Source organism: Ammospiza caudacuta, chromosome 3, assembly GCF_027887145.1.
Source record: "Ammospiza caudacuta isolate bAmmCau1 chromosome 3, bAmmCau1.pri, whole genome shotgun sequence".
NCBI lineage: Eukaryota > Metazoa > Chordata > Aves > Passeriformes > Passerellidae > Ammospiza > Ammospiza caudacuta.
In genome coordinates, this window is record NC_080595.1 from 118,448,241 (window position 1) to 118,471,503 (window position 23,263).

The 23,263-nt window shown below is 49.8% G+C and overlaps 1 protein-coding gene across 1 annotated transcript in view; it reads right to left on the reverse strand.

Annotated features, from left to right (window-relative positions):
• Positions 1-1,866: 1,866 nt before the first annotated feature.
• RAB10 (RAB10, member RAS oncogene family) overlaps positions 1,867-23,263 on the reverse strand; it is a 50,299-nt gene continuing 28,902 nt past the window's right edge. Inside the window, exons 2-6 of the mRNA XM_058802812.1 lie at positions 20,255-20,315; positions 10,912-11,050; positions 8,153-8,242; positions 7,006-7,107; positions 1,867-4,746 (exon numbers count right to left, since the gene is read on the reverse strand). Coding sequence (XP_058658795.1) covers positions 4,663-4,746; positions 7,006-7,107; positions 8,153-8,242; positions 10,912-11,050; positions 20,255-20,315 — 476 coding nt within the window. The 3' untranslated portion in view covers positions 1,867-4,662. The remainder of the gene's footprint in view (positions 4,747-7,005; positions 7,108-8,152; positions 8,243-10,911; positions 11,051-20,254; positions 20,316-23,263) is intronic.

The window sequence follows — 23,263 nt, forward strand, 5'->3', positions numbered from 1 at the left end:
GGGAGAGGGGGCCGGGGACATCGCAGTCCCTCGGCAGCGACATCAGCGTCACCCCGAGCGGGGTCCCCGCACCCTGCGGGCTCCCGGCCGCCCTGAGCGGGGGACACCGGGCCCGGAGGGTCCCCGCACCCTCGGTCACTCAGCCCGGGGGATGTGGAAGCTCCGGTCCCGCTCTGCAGCGTCTGCTCCGGGATCCCCTTTGCCGGCTGCATCCCCACTGCGCTGGAGACTGGGCTGAGGAGGATGAGGGAGGGGAGGAAGCGGCAAGTGTCTGCAGGGTCAGTGCCCGCTCCTGGGGATGTGTCACCTGTGCGTGCTGTCCCCTGCCCCCGCCACTGTCCCCGGGCCAAGCACAAGGGGAGGCTGCAGGGATGGGATGGGATGGGATGGGATGGGATGGGATGGGATGGGATGGGATGGGATGGGATGGGATGGGATGGGATGGGATGGGATGGGATGGGATGGGATGGAGCAGAGATGGAACAGTGAGAAGGGTGAAACAGGAGCAGGGAAGGGAAGCAGCAGGGATGGGAAAGAAGCAGGGAAAGGGAGGGAACAGCTGTAGGAAAGGAGAGGGGACAGGGAAGGGCACGTATGTAGCAGAGCCGGGATGGAGCCGGGATGGGGATGGAGCCGGGATGGGGACAGAAAGGAGAATCCAGCAGCAGGAGGAGGAGGATGGGGAAAGGGCCGAGCCTCACTGCCGGGGGTGACACGGACAAACGGGACACTGGGAGCTGCTGGATGTGTCCATGCGGGAAGGTCCCTGCCAGGTCCCCTCTCCCCGAGGCTCTCTGGGAGTTCCCCCCCAAATCCCGCACCCATGGGTGGCTGTGGGGGCTCTCCCACGCCGTGAGCCCCGGGATGGGGAGGATTTGGGGTCTCTGAGCCGCTCCCACGGCCTCGCCCCCTGCCAGGGCCTGCCGGGCACCGCGGCCATGACGCACTCCCGGCTTTATTCCCAGCGGCGGCACAAAAACAGCAAAACAGCAAAACAGCAAAACAGCCTCTGCCGGATCCCGGCGCCATGGGAACGGGGACACCGTGGCAGCGGGGACACCACGGCATGGGGACATGGTGGGAAAAGGCATGCTGTAGGAACAATGGCAGTGGGGACACCATGGCAGCAGGGACACTGTGGCATTGGGGACATTGTGGGAATAGGGACACCATGGCAGTGGAGACACCGTGGCAGTGGGAACAGGGACACTGTAGGAACAGTGGCACCGTGGCAGTGGGGACACAGTGACAGCAGGGACGCCATGGCATGGGGACAGTGTAGGAACAGGGAAACTGTAGGAACAGGGACACCATGGCAGCAGGGACACCATGGCATGGGGACACTCTCGGAACAAGGACACCATGGCAGCGGGAGGGCAGCAGCAGCAATGGGTCCTCTGCTGTCCCTGGGATGGTCCCTCACTGGGCTTTGCTGGCCCCAGAGGCTGGCAGAGGGGACAGGCTGGGGAAGGACAGTGGCACAGCACTGAGGGCTCTTGGAGAGCTGGAACAGCCACCCCTGACTCCCACCCAAGGCAGGGGGTGCAGAACATGGGGTGGAAAAACAAAAAACTTTTCCCAAAAAACACCCAAAGTCCCTCCCCAGCAGGTCCCCAGAGGAGACCTCACACCCCCAAGCTGGTGTCCCCACCCCAAGGGGGCTCCACATGGGGATGGGGCAGCCTCAGACCCCCCATAGCCCTTCCCACCACCCTGCCCTGGGCAGCTCTGGGAAATGCAGCAGGAACAGCACCACGCCAGGCAAACCAGCCCTGAAATTCTGGGCGGACTCATCCCACCTCCTCCAGGGCCGGGCTCACTCCCAGCGGAGCCAAAGGGAATTCAAGGGGCCCAGGAAGTCACCAATGCAAGTTTATAAAAGCTTTTATTTGCTCTTGGTACGACCAAGAATGGGACAGTGATCTTTTATACAATTTGATACAGTAAGTGGTACAAAAGAATGTGTTTTAAATAAAAAGCCAGAGTGGAGTAGCAAAAATATTAAAAGATTAAGTAAAAAATTGTCGGCATGGGAATTAATCCAAGACCTTGACGCTGTTTTGTTTCCACCGTCCGAGGGCATGAAGCGCCGCGGCCACCCCGGCGCGCGACACGGCCGTGGGGCAGAGCCGAGCTCGGGTTTGGTTTAGCAGGACCAATTTCATGGTTTAACTCTTTGTTTTGGTGACCAAAGGGCAGCGCCGAGCTCCCTCCGGGGGCACGGAGGGGCTGCTGACACCTCCCGCTGCCCTTCTCTACTCCACAGGGCTGGGCTGGGTTCCAAGCAGAGGTTTCACAAGCAGTTAGTCTGGAACGAGCAGGGAGTTGAGATACCAGCAGACATCAAGTTACTGCAAACTCCTCCGACATCATCGTTATTATTAATATTATTATTAATTTTAGGGTTTTTTATCTGTTTCAGCATCGTGCTGCTCCCTCCTCCCGGCCCTGCAGCTGGAGCTTGGACAGGAACAGAAATAGACCCGATAGAAACAGCTCAGTTTTATTGATGGGGAGGGAGGGAGGGACGAGGGGGCGGTGTTGGCAGCGAGTGGCACCAGCGAGTGGCACCAGCGAGTGGCACCAGCGAGTGGCACCAGCGAGTGGCCTGGGCTCCACCTGTGCCTGCAGTGGGCACAGCGTCTACAAAGGGGGCACACACAGGGAGCCGAGCCCCTGCAAGCAAATAAAAAGCTCACGTTTAAAACAAGGATTATACAAAAAGAAAAACCACCCTTGATGTAGATTTCGCCATTTTTTTTCCCTTTTTGATCACGTTAGAAAGTGCAGATTTAGCCGGAAGGGGCCGGACTCTGTACGCTGAGCCGAGCTCACCAGCCACTCGCCTGGGAAGGGTTAACACACACGCTGGGGACAAAATGCCAAATACAGAGGGACAGGGGGGGACACCTCGGTGAGGAGCCGCTCCGGACCAGGAGTTCCGTGTTAAAACACCGTCATTTCATTAGAATTCACTCAGCGTTAGCGGCTGCGGCGAGGGCGGAGCGGAGCCACTGCCGGTGCCAGTGCCGGTGCCAGGGCCGGTGCCAAGGCCGCGGCCGGAGCCAGGCACAGGCGGGGCCCAGGGGCTCGGGGCGGCTGCCGAGTGTCCTCCCCACTGGGACCGGGCTCGGGGCCGGGTTTGGAGCCGGGATTCACCGCCGGGGATTCACCGCTGGCGATCCACGCGGGGCAGCGGCCGCGCAGGGCGAGCGCTCGGTGCCCAGGGCTGGTGCCAGCGGCAGGACAGGGCCAGCAGGGCCGGTGACAGTGGCAGGACAGGGCCAGCAGCGCCGGAGCCAGCGGCAGGAGCGATGGAAAGGCCGCCGCTCCATCCCGAGGGAGCTGCCCCGCCGGGATCCGGAGCGGGGCTGGCCCGGCGCGGCCGCTGCGGACACTGGAACGTGGAAAGTTTCCAGGGAGGTAATAAATTAAACTGCCCTCTGGCTGGTTTGTTTCCTTTCCTTTCCTTCTCTTTCCATCCAGTTCCGCTCGGGCTCGGGCCGGCCCCGCAGCCCTCGGGGACAGAAGCTGGGAGCTCGTGTTAATGAACTGCTGTCAGTTTGGGGATCCATGTTATATTCATACACAGAAAGTAGACAACCACATCACCCTCCATAGAAACTAGTGCATGCAAATAACTCTTCCATATGGGGGGAAAGGCCGGGGCTACGCGGGAGGAGGAGGAGGAGGAGGGAACCACTAGTGACGGACAGGCCTAGGGGGGTTAGTAGGAATCTCAACATTTTTACCTCGGAAGCTAAATCAGTGCTTTGTATTAAATTTTTGGCAAACACACTGCGTTGCCATCCTTTCCATTAACACATCACACCATGGAGAAATGCAAATCAAAGCAGCATGCAGGCAAAAAAAAAAAAAAAAAAAAAGAAAGAAAAAAAAAAGAAAAAGAAATAAAGGAAAGAGCGGCAAAGTGAGAGAAAAAAAATGGCAGCAGGAAGAGTTGGGAACGGCGGGATTGGCAAGAGGAGACACAGCAGGTTACATGGAGTTTGCTTTTGTTTTGCACCACCCTTTGTCCTCGATGCATGACACCAACGTTACAGAAAGCAACCACTACAGAGGTCAGGACTCAATGGCACAGGGGGGATGGGATGTCTCCTGCACATGCTTCCACCAGAAAAGAGAAAAGAAAGTGAAAATAAAAGTTCCTTTTTCCACATAAGGCACAGAACAAAGAAACCCCACTCACGGACTCAAGGCGAAAATGAGTTTTTCCTGGCTCTTGCCTGATGCATCTAGAGAATATGGTGACTCAAGCACATGATCCATGACAGAAAATTCCACTGTTGTACAAAATCAATTGTTAATTCTAACCTTTATTCTTATACAATTTGCAGAAGAGAGTTGAGTATGATTGCTCTGGGGTTTAATGGCAGGAGGGACGGGACTATAATACAACCCAAACGTAGTGGTGAGCTGAGCAGGGACATGGAAATGAAGTCACGGAGATGAATTTCCTATACATGTGTTGAGAAAACTGGAGTAGGCAAAGCTGTCCTAGCCAGAAAACCAAGGGGAGGCAGGAGCTCGTTAAGATGAGGAACAAAACCATTGGTTTCAGGTTAAAAAACGGGCAGAGTGGTTTGTTTTGCAGCGAGAAAAAAGGGGCGGTGGATGGCGATTGGTGAGAGAGGAGAAGGTTCAGCAGCACTTGCTCTTCCAGCCCGTCACCCCACTGCCACTGCTGATATCTACATTTTCACTGTTGGGCTCTTTTACAGGGGTCTGCAAGGAAACAAGTGAACACAGTTAGCTGGCCCTGGAGATCCCCCAGGAAAACACCCAGAGCTGGGGGCTGGCATCACCAGAGGGAACTGAGATCAACTATGCACAGAGTCCTCAGAAAGGCAGAAATCCTCCCTCCAGTCCAGCACAAATGTGCAAAACCAATTTAAGGTTTTTTTCTGTTGTTTGGTTTGTTTTAAATAAATCTAAAGCTGGGAAAAAACCCAGTGCTTGAAGTGGGACCACCCCAAAGTCAGCTGGAACTGTTTTAGAGCCAACGCTGGGTTTGGTGGAGTAAGGAAATCCCAGCCTGCAAACACCACAAGCTGAACTCAGATAATGTGAACTAATGACCTCCAAAACCCAGAGTTTTTATGGATAAACTGGGCTTGTTCCCAGCCTCTGCTCCAGGGACAGCAGCTCCCAAGGAAGGACACACAAGCTCCTCCTTGTCACAGGACGGAACTTGGTGACACCAAAGCCAAAACCCCACTCCAGTGGGTTTGATCCAACACCAACATCTACTTCCAGCTGGCTGGAAAGGAACCCAAACCCTCACCACAACTCACTCTCCACATTCCTTTTTAAACTCTCTTCGTCAAAGCCTTGCCAAAGAACCCGCGGGATAATGACAGAGGCCAAAAATGAAGATTTAAGCCCAAAGGTTGGTATGGTTTGCAGTCTGACCTCCTGTTCACCAAAGGCCAGGGTTTTTCAACCCATTTATCACACAAAGCTTGTCAGAAGCTGTTGAAGAAATGAGTGAGGACTGCAGTGACAACTGGGTGACATTATCCACAGAATTATCACACGGGAGAGGGAGGGAGGAAGGAAGGGCTGAGACAGGCTCAGGATGGGGTTCATTTGTGGAGGAACAGGAACAACAAGGGCCAGGGTTGGCCAACCCATGTGTCTGGAGCTCCACAGAGTTCCCATGAGCTGCTCCTAGGCAGGAATGTTCCAGCACAGGGGTTTGTGTGTGCACTGAGCCCTTGGCCAGGGGAGAACATCCCACAGAAATGGTCCCAGAAATGGTTTCTGTGTGCACTGAGCCCTTGGCCAGGGGAGTACATCCCACAGAAATGGTCCCAGAGCTACACAGGGATCCAGCCCAGCTCAGTCCTGGAACACCTCAGTGGCACCTGCAGGAAGCTGATGGATTTTGAATTCCTGACAGAGGTCAAGGCCATAGAAACAGCAGCGCTGGGCACACAGGGAGCTGCTACAGGGCATAGACACAACCCAGGGTGGCAGCAGGGCCAGGACAGTGCCCGTCCCCTGTGCTGGCACTGCTGGGGTACCTCCAGTGCTGGGGGCACCTCTGAGAGACCTGGAGGGGCTGCAGCGTGTCCAGGGAAGGGAACGGAGTTGGGAAGGGAATGGAGCCCCAGGAGGGGCTGAGGGAGCTGGGAAGGGAATGGAGCCCCAGGAGGGGCTGAGGGAGCTGGAAAGGGGCTCAGCCTGGAGAAAAGGAGGCTCAGGGGGGACCTTGTGGCTCTGCACAAGTCCCTGACAGGAGGGACAGCCAGGGGACAGGGACAGGACAAGGGGAAATGGCCTCAGGCTGGGCCAGGAGGGTTTAGATTGGATACAGAGAACAATTTCTTGCTGGGAAAGCTGGCCATCCCTGGAGGGATTTAAAAGCCCTGTGGATGTGGCACTTGGGGACATGGATCAGTGGTGGCTCTGGCAGTGCTGGGGGATGATTTGACTTGGTGCTCTCAGCTTTTCCAGCCTCATTGATTCCATGGTTCATTGGTTCACTGCACCACACAGGAAGAGGAGCTAACCACCAGATGAAGTGGGGCAATGGAACCCCCAATGAAACGCCACAGCTGGGAGTGGCAGAGCTCATTCCTGCCCCACCCTCCACACCTGAACTCCTCCCAACAGCCCCTCAAGAGCTGTCAGTGCACAGACACAGTGGCAGGAAAGAATTCTCTCCATGGGCTGTCAGGAAAGGACAATTCTCTCCACACCAATGGAAACATTTAACTCCAGCACAGGCACAACAACCATGAGTGTAAGGCCCAAACAAACAGGAATTTCAGTTCTTGGCTCTGATGGATGTTACTCCCTATAGGCAGGCCCCCTACAACAACAAAACATCAAACAAGCTACAGAAGTTCAGCCCTGCTCCTTCAGGGACTGCTTTGCCTCAGCACAGCAAAGTCAAAGTGCAACAACACAGGTGAAGATCACAACAGGAGAGCTAGAAATTCAGGATATTTGTTCCCAAGGAATGCTGTGAGCACCTACCTTTCGAAGAATGTCTTCTGCTAATGTGAGGAATGCCTTCTCAATGTTTATATTTGCTTTTGCACTAGTTTCAAAAAACCTAATACCGTGCTCCCTGGCAATCTGCAGCAAACAGAGAGAGGGAGGTTAGAGAGGCTGAGCATGTTCCAGTGGTGCCACCACCACTTTGGGGTCAGCAGCTTCTATAAAGGAGGGAATACTGGGCTGGACATGAAGCCAGGGGTGCCCCTGGGCTGTGCCAGCTCTGGGGTGGCAGCAGGGCCAGGGCAGTGCCCGTCCCCTGTGCTGGCACTGCTGGGGCACCTCCAGTGCTGGGGGCAGCTCTGGGCCCCTCCTGCCAGGAGAGACCTGGAGGGGCTGGAGCGTGTCCAGGGAAGGGAACGGAGCTGGGAAGGGAATGGAGCCCCAGGAGGGGCTGAGGGAGCTGGGAAGGGGCTCAGCCTGGAGAAAAGGAGGCTCAGGGGGGACCTTGTGGCTCTGCACAGGTCCCTGACTGCAGGGGACAGCCAGGGAACAGGGACAGGACAAGGGGAAATGGCCTCAGGCTGGGCCAGGGCAGGCTCAGGGTGGACATCAGGAGGAATTTCTGCATGGAAAGGGTGCTCAGGCCTTGGCAGGGGCTGCCCAGGGAGGTTTGCAGTGCTCATCCGTGCAGGTGTCACCTGGATGTGGCACTCAGTGCTCTGGGCTGGGGACAAGGTGGGCATTGGGCACTGGTTGGACTCAATGTCTGGGAGCTCTTTCCCAACCTCAGGGATTCTGTGTCTCCCTTCCAACTGGCACCAAAAGCACCAGCCAGGTAAGGTGGTTCAGAAGATTCACAATGTCACAATTCAAAACAATTAAAATCTACTAAATAATCCCCAGTGTGTGTATGGGCCTAAGAGGACAGACACCACACACTGTGACACTGTGAGGAACTTCAGGGATGTCTGGGAATTTTGAGTTATCAAAGGAAGCAGAAACTGCAGCTGAGCTCACCCCATTCATGGCACTTTCTGAGCAAACATTCCCAGGATTCACATCCATCAGCTCCTGCATTCATTCCCTGGCACACCCCACTGGGGCATCCCAACCCCCTGGAGCAGGCAGAAGTCTTGGCAGTGATTTGCTGACTTGGATAAAGAAGTTTTTGTTTGCTACTCACCTGTTCACCTTTTGCTTTAGGGACAACTCTTTTATCTTCCATGTCACACTTGTTTCCTAACAGCATCCTCTCCACATCCTCGTTGGCATGCTGGAGGGACACAGGGACAGGGTTACAGGGTCACACATGTCCCCCTCACACCCTAAATACCTGCTTCTCTTTGGTGTGGCCAGGCCACCACCTGCACCTGCAATCGGGGCACCTTTACAGCTGCCCACAATGGAGCTCCATGCACTGCAGTGGCAGAGGAACAATTAATTGTTAATTAACCCCAGCCTCCTAATGACTTCCTAGCACTGGTTAATGGTTTTTTCCTCTCCACTTTGTCACTGCACAATGTGAGGGATGAGCCAGGGGAGAAAAAGGGATTGGGGAGGAAAACAGGGGCAGGACCCAAAGAGAGAAATGAGAGAAGGGAAGCAGAAACCAGAGTGGGGCAGGGTCTCCAAAGGGAGAGGAGGGGAGGGGTTGGTGTTTCCTCATGGTGTGGGGCAGAAGGATGCAGCGCCAGCCTGGCAGGGATGAGGAATCCCAGATCCAGCCCAGATCCATTCCCTGCAGCACAGGCCTCTCTGGAGAGGGAATATGGATCATTTCTCATCAGTCCTGGGGAGCTGGGGAGGTCCTGTCCCCCTGCAGGTTGCCCAGTGTGATGCCAGGCTCCAAGAATTACTGAAGGAGGATCCAGGAACTTCAGGAGCTGGGGAAGGTCCTGGAGCAGATCACCTGGGCTGTGATCACACTCTGCACGTGCAGGACAAGCAGGGGATCAGGCCCAGCCAGTCTGGCTTTGTGACAGGTCCTGCTTGACCACCCTAATCTCCTTTTGTGACAGCGTGACCTTAATGGAGGAGGGAAAGGCCGTGGATGCATCTGCCTGGGCTTTGCTGAAGCCTTTGGCACCTTCTCCCATGGCATTGTCCTGGAGAAACTGGCTGGTCCTGCCTTGGATGGGTGCACCCTGGCTGGATAAAGCTGGGCATGAGGGCACATCCAGCTGGGCACGGGCACCAGGGGCTCAGGGCTGGCTCAGTGCTGCCCAACACCCTCAGGGCATGGAGGGCACCAGCCTGGCTCAGCTCAGGGACAGCCCCAGGGATGTGGAGCTGCTGGGGGCTCTGCAGGGGGAGCAGGACAGCCTGGATCCATGGGCTGAGGGACAGCACGGGTGAGGGACAACAGGGGTGAGGGACAAATTGTTTTATCGTTTTCATGTGAATTTTTTTGACTTAATGACCAATCACAGCCAGCTGTGTCATGACTCTGGAGAGAGTCATGAGTTTTTCATTAGTATCTTTTAAAACTTCTGTAAGTATCCTTTCACTCTTCTTCAGTATAGTTTAGTATAGCATTCTTCAATATAATATAATATCATTAAATAATAAATTAGCCCTCTAAGAACATGGAGTCAGATTCATAATTTCTTCCTCTTCCGATGGGGAACCCTGAAAACAGCACACACAGGAGATCAGGTTTGGGATATCTGGCCCTGGTTTGGGGTGCCTGGCCCTGGTTTGGGATTTTTGGCTCAGGTTTGGGGATGCCTGGCCCCGGTTTGGGGTGCCTGGCTTAGGTTTGGCTGATGTTTGGGATGCCTGGCTCATGTTTGGGATGTCTGGCCCCGGTTTGGGGTGTCTGGCTCATGTCTGGCTCAGGTTTGGGAGGTCTAGCTCAGGTTTGGGATGTCTGGCTCAGGTTTGGGGATGCCTGGCTCACATCTGGGGTGTCTGGCTCAGGTTTAGGGGATGCCTGGCTCACATTCGGGTGCCTGGCTCAGGTTTAGGGATGTCTGGCTCAGGTTTGGGGATGCCTGGCTCACATCTGGAGTGTCTGGCCCCGGTTTGGGGATGCCTGGCTCACATCTGGGGTGCCTGGCTCAGGTTAGTGGATGCCTGGCTCACATTTGGGTGTCTGGCTCAGGTTTAGGGATGTTTGGCTCAGGTTTAGGGGATGCCTGGCTCACATCTGGGGTGCCTGGCTCAGGTTTGGGGATGCCTGGCTCACATTTGGATGTCTGGCTCAGGTTTAGGGGATGCCTGGCTCACATCTGGGTGTCTGGCTCAGGTTTGGGATGTCTGGCTCATGTCTGGCTCAGGTTTGGGGATGCCTGGCTCACATTTGGGTGTCTGGCTCAGGTTTAGGGATGTTTGGCTCAGGTTTAGGGGATGCCTGACTCACATCTGGGGTGCCTGGCTCAGGTTTGGGGATGCCTGGCTCACATTTGGGTGCCTGGCTCAGGTTTAGGGGATGCCTGGCTCACATTTGGGTGTCTGGCTCAGGTTTGGGGATGCCTGGCTCACATCTGGGTGTCTGGCTCAGGTTTGGGATGTCTGGCTCATGTCTGGCTCAGGTTTGGGGATGCCTGGCTCACATTTGGGGTGTCTGGCTCAGGTTTGGGATGTCTGGCTCAGGTTTGGGGATGCCTGGCTCACATTTGGGGTGTCTGGCTCAGGTTTAGGGATGTCTGGCTCATGTCTGGCTCAGGTTTGGGGATGCCTGGCTCACATCTGGGGTGTCTGGCTCAGGTTTGGGATGTCTGGCTCAGGTTTGGGGATGCCTGGCTCACATTTGGGTGCCTGGCTCAGGTTTAGGGGATGCCTGGCTCACATCTGGGTGTCTGGCTCAGGTTTGGGGATGCCTGGCTCACATTTGGGGTGTCTGGCTCAGGTTTGGGATGTCTGGCTCAGGTTTAGGGGATGCCTGGCTCACATTTGGGTGCCTGGCTCAGGTTTAAGCGTCAGGCCCAGCGTAGCACTCACCTCGTCGATGTTCCTGAGCCACTTGCTGATGTTCTCGAAGCTCTTGGCGTTGGTGATGTCGTACACCAGCATGATGCCCATGGCGCCCCGGTAGTAGGAGGTGGTGATGGTGTGGAAGCGCTCCTGCCCCGCCGTGTCCCTGCGGAGACACCACAGCTCGGCACCGACACCCACGTCTTTTATGGAAAATTATTCTAGTTTTTCATAGTTTTATTTTTTAATTGTAATTTTTAAAATTTTTATTTTAAAATTTTAATTTTTAAAATTTTTATTTACATGGTTTGCATAAATTAAACAATTTATACACTTTTAATAATTTTTAAATTGTTATTTACATTGTTTTAATATAATTTAAAATATTTTCATTTACATTGCTTCAATTTTTAAAAATTTTATTTACATAGTTCTAATACAATAAAATATTTAAATAATTTTATTATATTTTTAAAATTTTTGTTTACATCGTTTTAATATTATTTTTAATTTTTTTATTTATCTAGTTTTACTATACATTTTAAATTTTTTATTTACACAGTTGTAAAAAAAATTAAAATTTTTATTTACACAGTTTTATTTACATAGCTTTAAGATAATTTTAAATAATTTTTAAGATTTTTATTTACATGGTTTAATACTTTTTTAAAAAATTTATTTACATTTTTCAATATAATTTTAAAAATTCTTATTTACAGTTCTAATATAATTTTTAAAAATTTACATTCTTTTAATATAATTTTAAAAACATTTACATAGTTTAAAGATAATGATTAAAAATATTTTTAAAATTTTTATTTACATGCTTTTAATAAATATTTATAATTTTTATTTACATACTTTTAACATAAGTTTTTATTTACATAGTTGTAATATGATTTTAAAAAAATTATTTATGTAGTTGTAATAAAATGTTTTACAATTTTTTTACATAGTTTTAATATAATTTATAAAATGTTCATTTACACGGTTTTATTATAATTTTAAACATTTTTATTTACATAGGTTTAAGGTAATTTTAAAAAATAATTTTAAAATTTTTATTAACATAGTTCTAATAAATTTTTAAAAAATTTATTTCATAGTTTTAATATAATTTTTTAAAAATTATTTACACAGTTGTAATATAATTTTAAACTTTATTTACATAGCTTTAATATAATCTTTTAAATTTTATTTACAGTTTTAATAAATTTTAAAATTTTTTCTTTACATGGTTTTAATAAATTTAAAAAAATTTATTTATAGTTTTAATTTCTAAAATTGTTATTTACATAGCTTTGAGAATTTTTTAAAAAATTTATATCCATAATTTAAATATGATTTTAAAATATTTACATTGTTTTAATATAATTTTTAAAATTTTTATTTACATAGTTTTAATAAATGTCAAATTTTTTTTACATAGTTGAAATACATTTTTAAAATTTGTATTTAGTTTTAATATAATTTAAAATTATTTACATAGCTTTAGTAAATGTTAAATATTTTTATTTACATAGTTTTAATATAATTAAAAATATTTACATAGTTGTAATATAATTTAATTTTTTTCTTTATTTTAATTTAATTTTATTTTTATTTTAATAGTTTATATTTATAGGAATACTAGAAGGTACTGTGTTTGAATTTAATATGTTAGTAATTTATTGAAACTTATTTATTTTATTAATTAATTTTTTTTAGGTAGTTTACATTTTTCTTTGGGAAGTGTTTTATATGTGGAGAATTTTCTTTTTTGTGGGTGTGAGTTGTTTTTCTATAAGAATAGATTGCTATGTAAATTGATTTTTATTTTTATTATTTTTATTTCAACAGGAACTTTTAAGGTTAGTTGTTCGTTTAGCTGAAATAGTAGGGCTTGATTTTATAAGGTGTTTTTTAAAATAATATTTTACTTATCAGTAACAAGACATATGTCACAGATAGAGCAAGGTGAATCCACAGACAACAACCCAACATTTTTAGAGACTCACACTTAACCCTGGGAGGAATTCTGTTCTCAGATCAGCCTGATAAAACTTTAAAACTTTTTTTTTGTTTAACTTGATGCTGCAAATGTAAATTCTGCCATTTCTGATCGAACTCTGTGCTGTTAAATGTTGGTGTGTGAGCAATATGCTGAGAACTGATCAGAAACAGCAGTGACAGCCTGGAATTCCTGTTTTTTCCTGGGGTCTTTGCATAAGATGTGGAAGGTGGGAATGAGCTGAATACTGAGAATAAACTGGGATGAGATGTGCTTAAAGAAACCTGCATGGCAGGAAGGTGGGAATGAGCTGAATATTGAGAAAAAAATGAGAATGAATGTGAGAGATTTAACTGCACGTTCTGCAGGGTGTTTCAGAGGCCACAAACCGCAGAGACTGGAGCTTTACAGACACTGTTTCAGTGACATTGTTCATTTACACACAGTTTGAAGTGACATTGTTCATGTGACAAGGACATGCAGGACATGGAGCTGCTCCAGGGCTGGGGCCAGGCTGGGAGAACTGGGGGTGCTCACCTGGATGGGAGAAGGATCCAGGGAGAGCTCAGAGCCCCTGGCAGGGCCTGAAGGGGCTCCAGGAGAGCTGCAGAGGGACTGGGGACAAGGCCTGGAGGGACAGGAGCCAGGGAATGATCCCACTGCCAGAGGGCAGGGCTGGATGGGATACTGGGAATGAGGAATTGTTGTTCCCTGGCACAGGTGCCCAGAGCAGCTGCGGCTGCCCCTGGATCCCTGGCAGTGCCCAGGGCCAGGCTGGACAGGGCTTGGAGCCACCTGGGACAGTGGAAGGTGTCCCTGTGCACTGGATGAACTTTAAGGTTCCTTCCATCCCAAACCATTCTATGATTCAGTGATTCCATGACAAGGTAGACCCCAAGGTGTCCCCAGATTTAAACTGGACTAAAGCAAGGTTCCAGACTCCATAACTCCTCCAGGAAGGCCCAGTGTCTCCCTGCCCCACAGCACACTCAGGCACTGATGTCCCTCTGCTCCTGGTGACACCAGGACAAGGGCAAGGAGCACAGGAGGGGACAGGCAGGTCCCAAACCCCTCTGCCAGGGATGCCCTGCCAGGCCTGGATCTCTGCCTGTGGCCTCAGGAGGTCCCTGACTCCACTCCCAGCTCCACAAACCAGCCAGGGATCCCACACTGTGCCTGAAATGTGTGCAGTGCTTCTGGAACCTTCCCCGGCCTGCCCTGACTGGCCAAGGGCTCAGGTACAGCCCCAGCTCCCAGGGATCCCACACTGTGCCTGAAATGTGTGCAGTGCTTCTGGAACCTTCCCCAGCCTGCCCTGACTGGGCAAAGGGCTCAGGTACAGCCCCAGCTCCCACTGCCCCTGGACATGGGGATGTCCAAGGCCCAGGAACACCCAGGACACTCAGCTGGAGCCTCACCAGCCCCACACTGGGACATTTCCAGGTTTGCTGACCCCACTGCTGGCCCCACACTGAACTCCAGGACTTGGCATTTGGCTGCACTGGATTTCACAGGACTTTTTCCAGTGACTTTTCTCCAGCTGGAATTATTATTAGTTTAAATCCACTCCTTGACTGGATTTACACTTCACAGCTTCACCTTTTCTGGCTTATCTTCCATAAAAGACCCAGAGTCTCTCTCCTTGTCCCAGCTGTTAACTCCTCCCTGGCAGGGTGGGCAGGCCCTGGCACAGCTGTGGCTGCCCTGGATCCCTGGCAGTGCCCAAGGCCAGGCTGGACATTGGGAACACCCTGGGACAGTGGAAGGTGTCCCTGCCATGCCAGGGATGAGATTTAAGGTCCCTTCCCACCCAAACCATTCTGGGATTCCATGAAGTAATTTGGAGGAATTTAATTATTTAATTGATGGCTTTCCTAGCATATCCCAAAGAGAGGGATCCTTCCCTTCACTCAGGACAAACTCCTGCAAATTATCTCCACTCACACCCTCATTATTTTCTCTCTTCCCACATTCTGTACCCAGTTGCCACCACCTTCTGCCCCACTGGCTCCTACCAAGCTGGAGAAGCCTGACCAACCCCACCAACCCCAGATTTTTGAGATCTGTGATTCTCCTTCCTGTCACAGGAACAATTCTGAGTGCTTTTACACCAACTTGGAGTAGGCAGCACGGAGCTGCTACTCACTGCTTGTCACATCCTACAGCTGACTCCCTGGTTAACTCCTCCACTGTTTTTTCTGGCAGCTGGAGCTCAGCTAATGGAAGAGAAGAAAGCTGGGGAGGGAAGAAGTGAAGAACCTGGAGTGTTTGCATTTTTATTTTTTTTTTTTAAATAAATGCTACAGCTGCCCTTTCCCCTGGTTAATGGATTCTCCATTCATTATTCAGAGATAACTCCTAATGGCTGGAGATTAGAGCTGGCTGAGGCAAGAGGAAATGAGTTACGGTTGTGTGGGTGCCCACGAGGGCTGGATCCACCCTGGGCAAACTGCAGCAGACACTGCAGGGGATGTTTGCTGCCCTGGCTCCCCAGCCCTTTGTTCAAACCTCGCTGTGGGCACAGACTGGCTCACTCTCCCAGCTCCCATGGATGTGGGCAAGGATTACTGAAAGAGCCAAGGAGAATGAGACAGAGCTGGAAAGGGAGGGAGCTTGGGTGCTCAGCTTTGTGAAGACAAAGGAGGCTGTCCTGTGGGACTGGGGAAAGGAGATGCTCAAGGAAAGTGAAAAATCTATTTGGATTATTCTCGTGCCAACATTAAAATATGCATCAGCTGTATCATATTAGAGGTTTAACCTGGAGAGAAAGGAATTTCTGGGACAGCTTTCCAGCTGACCTGGCAGAGACTAAAGAAACCTTAAAATGCATTATGATTTATTGATGAAAGATTTACATGGCTGCAGCAAGATGAGATTGGATCTGATGATTTGTGAGCATCCTGCCAGTCCACGTGGCTCAAAATGAAGCTCTTCAGCATATTAAAGCAAGTAATTCCTAGCAAAATAATCCCAAGAATTTTATTAGTGTCTCAATGTTGCTACATTTGCAGCTCAGTGTTGCACTGGAGGGACCATGGAACACCAGGCTGAGGATTTCCCTTCCTAAAGGGAAAAGTGTCCCTGGCTCAGCACTCCTGGCTGGATAAAGCTGGGCATGGAGGCACATCCAGCTGGGCAGGGGCACCAGGGCCTCAGGGCTGGCTCAGTGCTGCCCAACACCTTCATGGATGGGCTGGGAGGGCGTTCAGGGCACCCTCAGCCAGGCCCTGGAGGGGAGGATGTGCTGGAGGGCAGGAATCTGGGCAGGCTGGATCCATGGAAAGGGTGCTCAGGCCTTGGAAGGGGGGTTTGGAGGGCCCATCCCTGCAGGTGTCACCTGGATGTGGCACTGAGTGCCCTGGGCTGGGGACAGGGTGGGCATTGGGCACAGTTGGACTCCATGGCCATGGAGGGATTTTCCCACCTCAGTGATCCTGGGGATCTGTGCTCTGTCAGACTTCATGACTGGCAAATTTCAGCTTTTCTGAGTAATATTCAGCAAGGAAAAAATTCACAGAATCACAAAATCACCAGGCTGGAAGAGACCTTCAAGATCATCAAGTCCAATCCATCCCCAACACCTCAACCAAACCCTGGCACTCCAGTTAAACACACCCAGGATGGTGACTCCACCACCTCCCCAGTCCCTGAAAATTCCCAAATTCCCCAAATTCTCAGATTTCCCAGAATGACCAGGTTGGAAGAGACCTCCAAGATCATCAAGTCCAATCCAGCCCCACCACCTCAACCAAACCCTGGCCCCCAGTGCCACATCCAGGCTTTGTTAAACACACCCAGGGATGGGCACTCCACCACATCCCAGTAACTCCAGAACTTTATCACCCTTTCTGTAAAGAACTTTTCCCTGATATCCAGCCTAAATTCCCCTTTGGCTGTGTGCTCTGGTTGTGTCAGTGCTGCCTGGAGAAAGAGCCCAGCCCCAGCTGAGCACAGCCACCTTTCAGGGGGTGTAGGGGGTGATAAAGTCACCCCTGAATCTCCTTTTCTCCAGGCTGAACACCTCCGGCTTCCATAATGAGAAATCCAAAACAAGAGAATTCTCCAATTGTTTTATAGGACTGCCATGACAGAGAAACATGTTCCACCTCGAGTCTCAAAAGCCCTCAGCAAACAGAATTAACTCCTAGCCATTCTAGGGCTAATTGCAGAAATTAATGGGGCTGATGGCACTGGGGAAGGGAGGTGTGTGCAGCTCTGGTCACCACCACACTCCCTAAACAGCAGAACCTGCACATCCCAGGGAATTCCCACACCTGGGAGGACTCAGGATGATTTATTTCTGACACCAGCTCATTGCTGAATCAACCAAGATCCTGAGGACACTTCTCTGGCCATGTAAGAGTGCTGCCAGCAGAGATGCACTGAGAGAAAAATGTTATTTCAGAGTCCTCCACACAGCTAGGAGCTGCACACTAAAGACATAAAGCTGTTCCTAAAATTTGGAATCAGTCAGAAGACTGTAGGAAAACAGGCTGACACACAAATGTCATTAAAGGTAGGAGAGTTGGAGGAGCAGCTAAGTGGAAAAAAAAGAAAAAATTCAATTTTTAGCTGCCAGTTCCATTCCTTTGAGGCTGTGCTTTGCCTGGATGACAAAGCCAGCTCTGCTTTTGGTGCCTCCTGACAAGCACCTGGGCAGCCCAGAGGTTTTCCAGCTTCCATTTCCCAGTGGTTAAGGAATTCTGGAACCAAGGATCCTCTCTGTGGATTTGAGAGTCCAAACCTGACCAGGCTCTTGTGAAATCCCCTGTGAACCTGTTCATGGACACCTGCAGCTACCCCTACATCCCATGGGGAGCTTCCCAGCAAAACTTCATTTCCTGGTGTTTTCCACGTGCCACTTTCCAGCCTCAGGGCAGAACTGATGTTCTGGTGCTGGAAAAAGGCAGCAAGTTCTACCAGACCCTCCCTACCTGCTCGGATATCCAGGATTTTCTGACACCATGAAGAACCCTCATTTTCCCATTTGTTCTCCCTAAAAAAGTCCCTTTCTCCCCAGCAGTGCTGGTCAAACCTGTGCTCTGTGGGACTGCCACCCTCCCTTCCTGCCCAGGAAAATCCCATTTCATTTCTCAATGGCCCCATTACGATAATGAGTTCTGGGAACTCCAAAGCCTTTTGGTTTCCATTTCAAAGCCACTCTGAGTTCCTGAATTTGTGATATCACACTAAACACAAGTTTTAGCTCCACTGCCCTGTCCCTTTGAAGTCCTTCAGCAAAGCCAGCACCATCTTCTCCTGGATCCATCACTCTGCTCCTTCATTCTTTCTCTTGACAATGTTAATATTCTTCTAGCCATTCAGCACTGTAAACCCCTCCAGCTCCCAGCCTTTTAAAGTATTTCCACTCCTAAATGTGTATGAATTCATTTCTCCCAGCTGGAAAATGACCCAGCCAAGGAGATCCTCAGCCCCTGGACTGCTTCCACCCAGAACCTGACATGCAGTGGGAGAACCTGGATATCCTGGTGGGTCTGCCCTGGATAAGCTCATTTCTTTGGAAGGGCAGTCCAGGGCTGTGTCCCACCCTGCTCCTCACAGCACATTTCCATCTGGAGCAGCAGCAGAACTCTGATCCAGCCTGCTCCTTACAGAGCTGCACCCCAGCTTCAACAGCTCCTGAGTATTGAGTTACTGCTCACCCCAGGCAGGTTCTAATTCAGCCTGACCTTTGTGTTCTTGCTTTAGTCCTAAATATAATTTCAGAGGTCAGTGAGGCTGTCAGAGGGGCCTTTTCCACAGCCAGGAGCTGCTCTGCTGTGTGGTGTCACACCTGAAGGACAGGGCCATCCATAAGGACTCCAGAGGTGGCCCCATGGGAATCTCCTGCAGATCCAGAGCAGCCTTTACACAGGAAATGTTCCCCTAAATCCACCCCCTGCTCACTCAGCTGCTGCCTTGCATGTTCTGGGAATGTTGCACAGCTCCTGCAAATGTGCAGTGAGTTCAAAGGCAGGAGCAGTGGGGAAATAGAGATGCACTGCACAAAACACCTCCAAAGACACTGAGCCACTGCTGGGCAAACTCCTGCCACAGGAAAAGTTGGAAACACAACACTGACATTTCTTTTTTTTTTTTTTTTTTCAGTAGGAGTTTCATTTTCTGCTTCCCAAGTTTCATTTCAAAAGTGCAATTTGAACCCAGCAGAAACAAGCAGCAGGTTCAGGCCACAACTTCCCAATTTTGTGACATTTAAAAGTTGCCACTGTGTAAATCTCAGCTCACCCAACTCCACTTCCCCAAGGCACTACACCCCACAATCTGTAACAGTTTCATTACATCTTACTCTTTATACATAAATATCCTAATTTTTCTATATTTTCTGTTTTTACATTTAATGATGATTTTCTTATTCAGTTTAATCATAGGGTTATGGAATGGTTTGGGTTGGAAAGGACCTTAAAGCTCATCCTGTCCTACGCAATGTCCAGCCCCAATGTCCAGCCTGGCCTTGGGCACTGCCAGGGATCTGGGCACCCTGTGCCAGGGCCTGCCCACCCTGCCAGGGCACAATTCCTAATTCCCAATATCCCATCCAAACCCACTTTCTGCCAGCTCTAACACTTCCTCAGGGTGCTGAGGACAGGAGGGCTCCAGAAGGCTGGTTAGGAAGGAAATCAGTCATGATTATCCTGGGATGATTATTCTGGGATGACTGGAAGGATCAGGGTCCCCCAGAACTGGAACTCACCCCCCTGCATGTACAGACACCCAGGTTATGGAGCCATGGGGTTGTTGTGGGTGGGACAAAAGGGACAAATCCCAGCTCAGAGCCCTGGGAGAATGCAGGGTGAGCAGGGAGCCCAGCCAGCCCCATGGGCCAGGAAAAGCCATGGGTTCTCCTGAGCTGACCTGACCTGCTGCAAAGCCTCAGCTTCAAAGCACAGCAGCTCAAAGGAAGGAGCTGAGGCTTTGCCTCTTGTCAGACATCCCCACAGAGCAGCTGTGCTGCTGCCAGCTGAGAGCCTCTCCACAGCTGAGCATGGAAAATTCCAGCCCTAGTGCAGCCCTGGGTTGCATTTTCTTGCTGACACAAAGCAAGGCTGAGAGTCAATTTATAGTCACAGACTGGAGGCAAGTCCTAATTTAAAAATTCCAGTTTCAAACCACTTCCCACTAAATCACAGCCTGTGAGGATGCTCTCCCCCCCCTAAAACAGGAGGTTTGCCAGCTGCCTGTCCCAGGGAGCAGCCAGGCCAGTGGTTACAAGCACTGCTACTGCTGCAGACACACACATGGAGTGGAGCTGGCCCTGTGGAATCACAGAACACAGCTGCAAACCTGCAGCCCTGAGGGAATCCAGAAGAGCAAACTCTGCCCAGGAACACCTGCTGCTGAGGGAAACTCTGTGTTACTCACCAGATCTGGAGCTTGATCTTCTTTCCTTGTAGTTCAACAGTTTTAATCTTGAAGTCTATCCCTAAAATAAACAAACACATAAATAAGTAATTAGTGTTTAGTTATTTTAAAGAAAAATCAATTCTACATGAGCTCTGAATAGCTGGGACAGAACAGCAAATTTTTTTTCTTCTTCCACTGACTGCCAGGTAAACCAGGGATGTGCAGGGACACAGAAATGGGAAGGGAGCTGGGACAGAGCACAGCCAGGGCCTCAGGGACTGCTCTGGAACACCCTGAGCAGGAAGGAGCCACAGGGATCACCCACTGCTGGGATCCAAAATGCAGGGAACTCTGAGAACTCTGAGAGCCAAAGCTCAGAATTAATCACAGGATTTGATCTGAGACCTTGGGAAAGGCTTCCAAACTTAAGTGCTGAAAGCAAGAGTGTGGATTTATAATTTAAAGCAGAGACACACAGTGTCTCAGACAGTTTAGATGCTTAGAGTTTAAGATATAAAATAATAAAGTAGTTACAAAGGTAAACAAGTTTAGAATGCAGTACTGGAAGTTTGTGTGTCATAATTTAATTAGCAAAGAAAGCTGACAATGCAGCACGAGTCCATAAGACAAAATATTTAAGGATTGGGTCAAAAACAGAAGTATCCTTATTAGCAGTGTTTTATTAGTCCATAGCTCCTTAAAGTCTTGTAACTAAGGGTCTTGAGAACTTCTGAACCCTGCTGTAACAATGGAAGCCAAACTCACCCTTCCTGTCTATGTGAAAAATAAGAACAATAAATAACATCATCTAAAAACTTCAGAAGTCCTGTCTCTAACTTATTCAAAACTCCTTAAAAATCCCCATCCAGTCCAACTCCTGCCCAGGACACCCCAACAATCCCCCTGTACCTTAGAGTGTTGTCCTGGAGCTCTGGCATGACAAACCCAGCTCTGCATCCCTGAGCTTCCCCAGGCATGCAGAACAGTTCAAGCCACCCAAAGCTTTAACCAGCAAGGAAAGGAGAATGGTCAGAGCTCAGTCTGCTTGTCCAGACCCATCCCTGCCTCAGCCTTGGGTGTGGGACAGACAAAGCCAGGCTTGGCAGAAGTGTCACCAATGCTCTGAGAGCTCAGCCAAGCACAGATCATTGAAAAAGGTTTTTACTTTCAGTACCAATACAGAAAGTTTCAAATGCCACATGCACAGAGCTGTTAAATCCCTCCAGGGATGGGCACTGCAAACCTCCCTGGGCAGCCCCTGCCAAGGCCTGAGCACCCTTTCCATGCAGAAATTCCTCCTGGTGTCCACCCTGAGCCTGCCCTGGCCCAGCCTGAGGCCATTTCCCCTTGTCCTGTCCCTGTCCCCTGGCTGTCCCCTCCTGTCAGGGACTTGTGCAGAGCCACAAGGTCCCCCCTGAGCCTCCTTTTCTCCAGGCTGAGCCCCTTCCCAGCTCCCTCAACCTCTCCTGGGGCTCCATTCCCTTCCCAGCTCCCTCAGCCCCTCCTGGGGCTCCATTCCCTTCCCAGCTCCCTCAGCCCCTCCAGGTCTCTCCACCCAGAGCAGCCCCAGGTCCAACCTTCCCTTCCCAAATCTGCCCACAAGAATTACAGCAGAGCTACACCAGAGCAGCAGGACACTCCAAACCATCCCCTCACACTGCTCTGACACTAATTAGGTGCCACCACCATCCTGGCTTTCAAATCCAATCAGAGAACACCACTGATCATCCCTCATGCTTTCCAAAAACCTGCTTATATTTAGACTTTTTAAAAGGCAGCAGCTGCAGGCCCAAAGTTCCCTCCCAAATCTACAAGGTCACTTTATACCAAGCAAGATTAAACAGAATTTATGAAATGCAGCATTACATAAGAAGTTTGCATGGGAGCTCTGCCTTGAACTCCTTTCAGCCAACACCCAGCACACAGAATTTGTTGGGCTGAGAGCTGGACAATGCCCAGCCCTGAAGGACATCCCTGGAGGGGTCCCAGCAAGGCCTGGATGTGGCACTTGGTGCTCTGGGCATTGGGCACAGCTGGGATTTGATGATCCTGGAGGGTTTTTCTGACCTGAAGAATTCTGGGATTAATTCTGGGCATTAATCCCAGGATGGCAGCCTGGGAACTCCCAGCCACCTCAGGTCAGGGCTCCTTTGTTCCCCAGCACTGCTGCATCCCTCACATCAGCTTACACTGGTGAATCAATGTAGGAACTGTCACACAAACGTGACTGGAAATACAAACCTGCTCAAGGATTGATTGCCAAGATACAAAACTGCCCCACATCCACCCAGCCCTGTATTTTTGTCAGCATTTCAGGGAGGTGTTTGCTGCCACGTCGTGTCCCCAGCAACACAACCAAACAAATGAACACCAAACATGTCAGTGAAATATTTTATATGGTGACAGTCACCTCTGGGCTGTGCCCAGATGCAGCAGAGTGTTTGAGAGCCACTTTTTATGTGTTAAGATAAAGTAAATTATTAACCCAGCCAAGGAAATTAACTCCTCTCTTTGCTGTGAGGGATTTAGCCAACTCCAGTATTTAGGGATAAAATAAATCTCTAATCCCATGTTATAGTCAGCTCCCATTCCAATATAATACCAGTTCAGCCCTCAGAGCAGCAAGGTTGTTATAAATAGCAATGAATTTCCCTGGAAACACTTCCAGAGGAGTTCCACCAGACTCCTGCATGGCTGCAGTGCCTGGCCAGCCAGGCTGTTGACAATAAACAGCAGAAACACAAAGGCTTCCCAGAAAACACATATGGGGAGGTTTCCAGGAAAATTCACTTCAGGAAAGAGCTGGAGAGGGCAACGGGCAGAGAAAACCTGAACAGACATCTCGTCATCACAGGGGGATAATGAAAGAGCTCATGAATTAAAGATGAGCATGAAATTACTCCCTCATTAAGTGTGGGTAAGATATTTATCACCTTCAGCAGGACAAGCTGGAATTCACAGGAAAACCTGGAAGAACATGGGCCAGGCTTAGGAAAACCTTATCAACTGCAGATGTTCCAATTAAGA